Source organism: Musa acuminata, chromosome BXJ3-10 (genome assembly GCF_036884655.1).
Source record: "Musa acuminata AAA Group cultivar baxijiao chromosome BXJ3-10, Cavendish_Baxijiao_AAA, whole genome shotgun sequence".
NCBI lineage: Eukaryota > Viridiplantae > Streptophyta > Magnoliopsida > Zingiberales > Musaceae > Musa > Musa acuminata.
The window spans coordinates 28,020,443-28,030,905 of NC_088358.1; the positions used below are offsets into that span (position 1 = coordinate 28,020,443).

The 10,463-nt window shown below is 34.1% G+C and overlaps 1 protein-coding gene across 2 annotated transcripts; it reads right to left on the reverse strand.

The window, feature by feature from the left end:
- Positions 1-143: 143 nt before the first annotated feature.
- LOC103968506 (oligouridylate-binding protein 1) lies at positions 144-8,915 on the reverse strand. 2 transcript variants are annotated; one of them, XM_065172019.1, is made up of 12 exons: positions 8,595-8,915; positions 7,887-7,948; positions 7,285-7,387; positions 5,909-5,985; positions 5,768-5,829; positions 5,569-5,656; positions 5,306-5,381; positions 5,198-5,228; positions 4,769-4,885; positions 2,844-2,929; positions 2,333-2,506; positions 144-641 (listed from the first exon to the last, which is right to left on the reverse strand). In XM_065172019.1, the coding sequence occupies exons 1-12, from the start codon at positions 8,709-8,711 to the stop codon at positions 363-365; spliced, it is 1,272 nt and encodes a 423-aa protein (XP_065028091.1). In that variant the 5' UTR covers positions 8,712-8,915; the 3' UTR covers positions 144-362. The 2 variants fall into 2 exon arrangements, with proteins under 2 accessions (XP_065028091.1, XP_065028092.1); XM_065172020.1 differs by having other exon boundaries at positions 2,844-2,926; positions 8,595-8,885.
- Positions 8,916-10,463: the final 1,548 nt, after the last annotated feature.

Sequence of the window (10,463 nt, forward strand, 5' to 3'; positions counted from 1 at the left end):
AGAATAAGCAGAAGAAGCTACATGAATGAGGTCCATGGACATCAAACCACAAAAGCAACGCAACGAGATCGTTTATCCAAAGACTGGGACTGTACGTTAATACCAAACACTAAAAGCAACACACTGAGAATTCCCTCAAGATCTAAAAACAAAGTGATGAAAACTGTATATAAAGGATAGGAGGCTATTCAGGTGGTCTTATCAAATCCTACAGACACTCCATAGGTCTACATAATTGTGCAGTGCCGGTAATACAAGTATACACACGAAAACATTAAGTATAAAAGAAGATATAAGAACAATAAAAGAGAAATCTCCAAGATCCTCGGTCGATCATATGGGTCTGTGGATGCATACGATCACTAGTAATACATGAGCTGCTGTGCTGCACCAACGTTTTGGAACCCGCCATTGTAGATAGCCTGGCTGGCTCCGGCACCCATCCCCATTGCAGCTGGCTTCAGAGCATGCTGACCCTGAGCATGAATCAGTGCCTGGTTGGCACCCATCTTGCTCAATGCCATTACACGATCATAACCAACGAGGTCGGTTGCAGAGAATCCAGGGAATGGAGCAGCCAAAGGTGGAGGCAGTGGCGTGGAGGCCGTTCCTGGTGCCGTCGGTTTGTTGCCCCAGGAACACTGAAACCAAAGCAAGTCAATGAGCTGATCAAACACAGCATTCGTACACATATGCAGTGAAGTCTATATAAATAATGAATGTAACGAGAAGAAACAAAGACATTCAGTCGGATAACATAATTTCATTGACCCATCAGAACATGATTTCCTACAGTGATACAAAAGCCAGATGGTGTGTGCACACCACAGGAGCAATCAAGGCTGCATCATTCAACAATCAAACTTCTTGGAGACTATGACGCATGAACACTACAAAATAGTTGTCGTGTTCATGCCATATTCATGCTAAACACAGACACTTGCAACAGCCCAAAACATACCAAGAAACTCACAGCATCTACACCTATGGTAAATAATGGAATATATGGTAAGACAAATCATTTAAACAAGGCTTCAAGAGATGATTAACATTGACAATATCTATTTAACTGCAACTAATGTGAATCGTGGTAGTACTTCTCTTACAATCTAAACAATCTATGAACATCATATGTACAGTTCATAACAAGTATTAATTGTCATATTCATGACAATCTTTTCCTACTCTTATACTGTGTCAGTGTGCATCACACTATGATGTGGCATGTGTGATTGTCCATGCTCCATTATTTGAAGGATGGTAAAACGACTCAAACAAGGATGTTAAGTAGCATTTTGTAGTTCCAACAGTTAATTCATTGAAACAATTTCCAAAAGATTTATGATTCAATGCTAACTCCTACACTATAATGAGCATAGCTCGAAATATTATGAACAACATAAAAAAAATTTACAACTTAAATGTTACCAAAAAATAACAGAATCAACACTTTGTATACTGACACAATAAGAAAAAAGATCATTAAGGTAAAAGGTAGAGTATATTACATAAAAAAATAAAACTAATAACATTAAGAAAACAATTGCAAATACAAGTAAGCGAATTATTTGGTTCCTGAATCAGTGGCAACAGCCAAAACATAAAAAATATTTCATCCATGCTAGAAAATGTGATCTTCTGGCTAAAAGAAAAGGCGATTTTTCAATTTAATGAATCAGTGTCATGAAAAAATATATATCAGTGTTTGAATCAACCAATCAAAACTAGAGAAAGTAGGTTCTCTTTTTTCCTTGTTCATTCATTATATGACTTACCGAATCATCAGATTTGAAACTCATTATATAGCACAAACAGATGATACATTCAACAACAGAATTTTGCCATTTAAGGTATGAGTAGCTAACTCGGCTGAGTCATGTATCTACTGTCAAATATCAACTAGTCCAAGGCTGCAAATTAATCAGTCAAGTACATCATCCCATGTCAGCAGAGGACTTAGATTTAACACTGTTCACCACAGGCAAGCTCAATGCTTGTATGAAGTTTAAGTTAATATCCCAAAGGAATCAGCATTGGAAATACCCAGGCTTGCAGAATAAGACCAACACTGGTTTTCTCAAACATAAGCTTCAATTGAGGACATCCAAATAGTAAATGAACACAGCTTAAAAATTGAATTAAAATTTGCCATAAAAATGAGTCTTGTAAAGGCACAATTTTGAACAGAACCAAAAACTCTGACAATGTATATCCATAGATTCAAAAACATCTAAGCTCCAATAATATATATATATATATATATATATATATATATATATATATATATGGGCACTAGAATTCAATTTAAATGTACCAAATAATCCAACTATACCTTAATTGGCTTTCCACAAAATATTCGACCATTTCCCATTTGAATAGCCAAAGCAGCTTCAGAATGGCTACTGTATCTCACGAAACCAAACCCTTTATCACGTTGTATACGAACGTCCTCAATGACTCCAGCACCAAGGGCATGGAAATAGCGGTGGAGATCAACTTGAGTAACCTGTCATTTTTTTTACATTTCGACAACTCAGAACAAAAATGACCTCAACAACAGATAATGCAATTTGCAAAATCAATTCAGACATGATCAAATAATTATGACAAGCACTGAATGGCAGCTAAATCCTCTAAAACAGACTGAAGCAGCAATAGGATACCCACCAAAGAATCAATATGAGCTTTGTGACATGTTGCATATAAATGAGATACTGATACCAGTAAAAAGTTCACATTTTGAAAAAACAAAAATCAATATACATTGGGTTGGGGAGTGACAGTTGAATTGATAGAAGAACATCATGAGGGGAGAGGAGAATGGAGGGAGGAGAGATGCTTACCTCATGAGCAAGGTTACCCACATAGACAGTTGTATATTGTGGGTTATTCTCTGGACCATCATCATTTGTGTACTCTTGGCCATCTTCTGCATGGTAAAAATAATTATGGCCCGTAAATCAAAATGCTACTCCAAAAAAAAGATAAAAAATAACAGTTAATGTTGAACTATTCTGTCAAGCAATGATCATAAGTAAAACATGCTCGGACTCGGGCAATTGCATCTTGATGTGCCATCTAAATACAAGCTACAACCCATGCAATTATTAATTCCTAGTAGATGGGTACACAATATCTTGCTGCTACATTTGAAATGACTATGTAAATATTACATTAGTATGACAAACAACATACCAGGTACTTTTAGCAGAACATCATCTTTATCCATCAAACAATAAAAAATTGACTGGATAAATCAGGGTTATATATGACTTCACATTTGCAGAATGTGATGGCTTAGGAATCAACTGGGCCCAAATGGTTTTACCATGAAGCATCCCCAACTTTAGACTCTTAGAACTAAAGTTCATCAACAGGCTTTGACTTACTCTATTCTGATATTTTCTTGATCTACTTTTTGCTAATTATTTAAAAATAAGGTTCACAAACTAGCCAAACAACCAACATAAATGCTCAATCTTTTCACTTGATTTGAAAAACACATAAATGCTCAACCTAATTCAATCATTTTCAAAGGTAAGATACTAAAATGCTTGGGAAATATTCTAATGACAACCATTTGACAATAACTCCTATGTTGCACTAATTAAGAACATCATTCTAACATATTTAGAAAAAATCAAAAGCCTGTCTTTTCTCTTGATTTGAAAAAGCACATAAATGGTCAACCTAATTCAATCATTTTCAATGGTAAGATACCAAAATGCTTGGGAAATATTCTAATGACAACCATTTGACAATAACTCCTATGTTGCACTAATTAAGAACATCATTCTAACATATTAAAAAAATCAAAAGCCCAATCTTTTCTCTTGATTTGAAAGCACATAAATGCTCAACCTAATTCAATCATTTTCAATGGTAAGATACTAAAATGCTTGGGAAATATTCTAATGACAACCATTTGACAATAACTCCTATGTTGCGCTAATTAAAAACATCATTCTAACATAGTAGATAAACCAAGAGCAAAAAAGACAATGATGAAATTATCAAAAAAAAACTGGCCTGAATATTATATTATCAACCTTGGTACAAAATCAGAACTTTTGTAATGGGTCCTAGGGGCAATTGCTTGTCCACCCCTATGACTTTACAAAATATCTTCTCAAATACAGCCTCTCAAAAAATTAGGAAACTATAGACAACCCAGCTATCACCTCCCTTACCACAGTTATTCTTAGTGCACCAGTTATATGTATGCGTAAAAAATCAACAAGGACCAAACAAATCACAGCACCATTAACTGTAAAATGGGGCAAATTACACAATAATCTATCACATCGTACTAATGTTGCATAAGTTTAGTGATAGGATAGAAACCACATCAGCATCATGGACTAAATTTATTCACTTGGTATTTCCTTGCATAAGTTTAGTGATGGCGTAAGTGCATCTGGATATATTTCAATGTTCTGCAAGGAAATACCAAGTGTACAGATAATTATTCCTGTAGACAGGGTACACAAACAATTCTCAATTGATGTAAATTCTAAAGCTAAACATGTATAAAACAACAAACTTTGCACTGTAAATCTAGAATGAAGAAGAAAGTCCATTACACAATCAAGGTAGACAAACACCTCAATATAGTATGACAATCTAACTTAGTGGTTTAAAAAAAAATCTGAATAGCTTTTGCCAAAAAAAAATTAAATCAAGGGAAGGTCTACAAACATAACTGTGTAACTCACAAAAACAATATATTGTGTGCCTAGTTATTGCACCAGTTCAACATGTCACCCACCTGCAGATTCATTTGTTAGCTCTGCATTCTTGGATTCTAAATTTTGTTTGTCTTCATTAGCATTAGCTCCCTTCATAGCCCAATTACAACGAATTTGCCTACTGCCAAGCCACTTGCCTGAAACATGTCAGCAGAAGACCATTCAAGTCAAATTTGCAAACCCATGGTCGTCAGTATCATGAGTTAAACTACAGTGATCATCTTATGTTATAATGTAAATACATCAATAAGTGTTGCCCCATTAATCTTGGTATATGTAATCTATGCAATAAGCAACCACTACAAGATCAAGGTCTTTTTTTCCCAACAAGATTCAAATTGTTAACATCTACAGAAACCAGCAAAAAAATAAGACCAATGTCAAGCAGCCAGCCAAAGGCAAGATGATTGATGCTAACGTAACAACAAAGTTGTTGAAGAGCAACTTACCAGACAAGTCATTGATGGCACTTTGAGCCTCCTACAAAAAGAATGGTAAAAGAAAAGGTTCAATCATACTAGAGACCTTAAAAGATGATTATCAACTGATCAACTGACCTGTTGATTTCGGAAAGAAACAAAACCAAATCCCCTTGAACGCCCAGTTTTTTGGTCCCACATAACCCTTGCATCTCTATAGAAAAAGAAAAACACAGGTGCATGTGGTGACACAAGTTTCACATAAACATTTAGAAAAAAAGAGCTGGTTTGCTAAGTTCTTACATTACCTAAACATAAAAGGCACCAAAAAATTAAAATTAATAAAACACAGAGACAATAATATTATACATATAACAAATACAAAGGTCAAGAAAACTTACGAGCAGCTCGGATATACAGAAAAGCATGCAAACAAGGTGGCATCTGTGACCTCGGGGCTAAGATCACCAACAAAGATGTTGTATTGCCCTGCATATACCAAAAACAAGATATTTTCCTTATGTCAGTGATTTCCAATATGGTACAAGCCAATCCGAACTGAAGCATAAATTTTGAGAAAGAAATTATCTAAAATTGGACCTGATGTGTCTTCTCTTTGCCCACTGGCATATGCCCAATTAACCTTAATAGGTTGGCCAAACCTGCAAATGCATGCAGCATAAGCATGACAAAGTACTAATAAATGGACATCAAAATACAAAATAGAATTGTCCAACTTACAAATGCCTCCCATTAAGTGCAACAATTGCAAGTGCAGCTGATCGGCGGTCATAATAATCAACAAAACCAAATGATGACTACAAAGTCAAATCAGAACAAGCATATTATAGTTAGAAACTAAAGAAATATACAATGGATTAAATATCAGTCTGTATATATATATGATGCACATGACATGTGGAACAATAAATATAACTAACCACGCCAGTATGCCATTTCACTGAAAACGAGACAACAATAAAGAGCAATACCAAGCATACAGCCAGCTACATACATGCCAAGGTTTTACAAAACAAGATGGGGAATGGGATTAGCTAGCGGACAAGGTCCGCTCAGCAAGTGACATTACTTGTATCATTGTTATCATTACTGACAACATTAGTGGTGTAAGTGACTTGAATTATGTAATTTATGTAATTCATTCATTTAGAATACACTCCTAAAAGACAACCAAAAAGAACTTTTCATTGGTTTGTCACTACCGGCCAAACAAGTCAAGGTGACAATCATATCGTGCATCCACATGGTACAATGTTGGTACCATAATGATCGAATTGGAGACCAATACTGATACGATGACCACTTAAACTATGGTGAATGCTTTATCCTGCAAGAGTACTAGGATGGCAGACAGAAAAACACAGAACAACTCTCATACAATCAAAGTGAATGAAATGTCGAAGACGTGAAAAATCTGCAAGCGACATATCTCATTCTGCTATAAAGCAAGCTATTTACTGTTGGATCAACATTTAAAACAAACAATGAAAATCCTAACATGCCAATATCCAGGTATGATAAAAAAAAAAATCATTAATGCAATATTACTAAAACATAAGCTGCCATATATATTGCAGGTAGACAAAAAGGCATCGCTTTGTCATATAACATTATCAAAATGAAAATTATAAACCAAGGCAACCATTAAGAACAAACCAGCATCACACTGTTCACAAAACAAATGAACATCAATTTAGAAAAGGTTGTAAGCACAAAAGAGCATATTTCTCCATCTTATTAAAATCTTTTATTTCTAATTCACTCAACTTAATGAAAAAAATATAGAACAAGATATTTTTGCAAATATTTGTAAGCCAAATTAAAAAAATATGGGATCCATGAAATTTCATATATAACACTGATACCAGCTTTTCACCATTTCATTAGTGCAGAAAATAAGAACTACACAAGTATTCAAACATCGAGAGAATTTTGAAACCAATTTAAGATCAACGTATTAATTAGCTAAATATATCTAAATTAGCCTATTTTTCACACTGATGTCAATACTGAAACTGGAATCCTAAAGAAAAAAATCCGGGGGAAAAAACACCACAATAGAATGAGTTATATTGAAGAATAGAGAGGTAACTGACCTTCTCTTTCCTAATGAGCTTGCACCCTTCAACAGGACCAGTACTTTGAAAAACCTCTTGAAGAAGGGCTTCAGTAACCTGAAGATGCACATTGCCTACATACCTGGGAAAAAAAATTCAGATCATATGACTAATCACCATATGACGACAAACAAAATAAAAAAAATTTCAAAGCACATTTTCAAACATCTTCAAAACGCATCACTGATTTTAATGATGGAGGGGCTCTAACATTCTATATTTGCATATAATGACATGACAGGCCCTCATCAAAAATCCAGGTTATTTATTACAATAGATAAACAAAAAATACTGGCGTATGATATCATATCTCCAACTAACAGGTCCAGAAACAAAAACAGTATCACTATTATGAATGTGCCATATATAAAAGAGGGTACCAATCAAGATGATTATGAAATTCTATATAACTAAAACAACAACTTGCAGAGAACAAGCTAACCAATGGAAAAACTGAAAGAATGGAATCCCCCCCACTAATCCACAATCAAGAGAGGAAGTAACTACACTAAAAGAATAAAAGGCATAAATTGTATGAGCAAAAAGATCAAAAGGAAAAAAAAAGCCCTAATGACACTCACACACTGCGACATGTGCTTGGATCAAATCCAGGAGGCAGATTCCCACTTAAGATTGGCTCTATCTGCAAAATAAAAGTGCAAATGAATAGGAAAACAGAAAAAAAATAGGCCCCACAGACAAAATAAAAAAAGAAACTCATAAAATTAAAGTAATCCTAAGCCTAATAAATAACTATATAAATCAGAAAATTCCACCAATAGAACAACAAGCATCTCCAAATACTATCTCTCACTTAAGTTTCCACAATAGTAACAATCATCTTTCACATCCCAGGGATTTGCACCAAACTCTAATCCTTTAGCCTTCAATAGTGATAAATATGAACATGAAAAGCCAAAAGAACTAAGTATGAATATAAATGGCAAGGTTAACTAAAAAGGTTACTAATGCTCTTCCCTCAGCATTGCCGAAGACTTGAAATGAACTTGCAAATGAAAATTGAAAATTCGATAATCTTTATACAAACAACTTGCTTGATTCTAGAAAAAGAATAACATGAAGAAAACCCCAACACATAAAAACCCTCATTTCGAGATCCAAGAACCCTAACATCCATCATAAAATAAACATATTCTGCGAGCTACACATGGGGAAAAAAAATCAAATTGAGTAACAGAAACTGCACACTACGACCAAGGATGAGATTTTTAAGAAAACATTGCAACCGATCCGGAAAAGGGAATTTGAGGGCGAGGCGTGGGAGGGACCTGAGGTGCGGCCAAGAGGCCAGGGTGGGGGTAGAGGGACTGCTGCTGCTGCTGCTGCTGGACGAGGAGGGCTTGCTGCATCAAAGCCTGCTGCTGCTTGAGCCTCAGCTGCTGCATCGTTTCTCGCGCTAGGGCTTCCACGCACCACTCCGATCCGATACTGATCCTATGGAGGGTGATAGGATTAAGGTTTACGAGGAAATAAAGACGGAAAAAAATTCAAAAAAAAACCCTCGAAATCGAGGGGGGGAAAAAAAGAGACGAAGAAGAAGAAGAAGAAGAAAAGGGGTAAGGAGAGCGCAATAGTGGGTCGAAAAGAAGGAAAGATATCGGCCGCGGATGCGAGTAGTTGAGCATCAGAGGCAAGATTTGGGCTGATGCCGTCCGATGTCCTCTCTCGTGACATATGTCGTAAAACTCCGAATCACGAATTAAAACAAGCCTAATTATAATTGAATTCTCTCTTTAATCAAAGGATTTAAGAATGGAATATATTAAGGGGAAAGATGAGTGAAATATGATGATGTGATCAATTCAGATGATCTGAGTCAACTTAGTAAATAAAAGGATTAGTCAACTCAGGATTTGACGTCCAAATAAATAAAGAATTTGCTATGGTCCAATCTTATTCAACTGGAATTAATTTACTTGTTCATGTTACAACCCTATCATTTGCACAGTAATTTAAAGGTTTTATAGGTATCCGCAAAACCTATATCCACAAATTCCGGCCAGAGTAATGATTTTTGGGTGATATCACATATGAATCAACGATCAGAAATAAATCCTGCTTCCCTTTATTTATTAAAACATCAACAGGGCTAATTACAATTTTCTCTTTTAAATATTATATTGGGTTACTATAACTACCAAATTATTATATTTTTAGTTTTAATAATACCATCTATTTTTCTTTTTACGAAATCCTTTGGTATTATATAATTTTATTTTTATTATTATTATTATTATTATTATTATTATTATTATTATTATTATATATATATATATATATATATATATATATATATATATATATATATATATAACTCTCATACATCTTACCAAAAGATTTTGGGTCATTTTCTCATTAAAGCCCCTCATAAATACTTTTTATTAAATAAAGTTCCTTTATTGAAATTTTATTTTGATCCACTTTATATTTATTTATACTTAAATAAAATTATTAATAAAATCATCTTAAAAATTTAGAAATGATATTAACATCACATTTGACTTGAATGATGAAAATATCAAGTGGTTTGGAGTCAAGTTGTTACGCCTGAAAATAAATAATATTATTATATTTTGATAATATGTTTAAGTATTTAACATGATAATACATCAATTTTGATATAAATTAACAGAAAAATTAGTGAAAGTATGAGGTGATACAAGAACTTCATATTATTATAGTATGAAATGAACCGAAATATAACATGAAAACATAATCTAAATTTTTAAAAGTTACATTAGAATATACATGGTTTCAAAATTATTATATATTTTTTTTTTATTTTTTAAAATATTAATTTTTTATAGAATCTTTATTTATGGAAAAAAAAAATTGTGGCATTTGAACATTTAAGACACATTTTTGTGGGATTAGATTTATACGTGATTTATGGAAAAGAAAGAAAGTGAACGAAAACAAGAGACAAAAAAAAATGCAAACTAAAATGTATAATATCCTTAATGTGGCCACAAATCGAAGAAGATAAACAAAGTTCACGTGTTGGCTGAGGATAGCCGCAGAGATCTTCGATTTGCGGATAAGAGGCCTCCATGGGTTGTTGAGCACCCCCTTCTGCTGTCCACTATCGCTGATCTAATCATTTCCTTTGGCCCAAATCGCATTTCCCCACCCGCAAG

Excerpts from the sequence above, each read along its gene's own strand:
- LOC103968506 (XM_065172019.1), bottom strand. The coding sequence starts at position 8,711 with ATGCAGCAGCTGAGGCTCAAGCAGCAGCAGGCTTTGATGCAGCAAGCC. Across the intron at positions 5,657-5,767 it reads GCAAAGAGAAGACACATCAG|GGCAATACAACATCTTTGTT; the intron begins GTCCAATTTTAG and ends TGGTATATGCAG. Across the intron at positions 4,886-5,197 it reads TGCCATCAATGACTTGTCTG|GCAAGTGGCTTGGCAGTAGG; the intron begins GTAAGTTGCTCT and ends GACATGTTTCAG.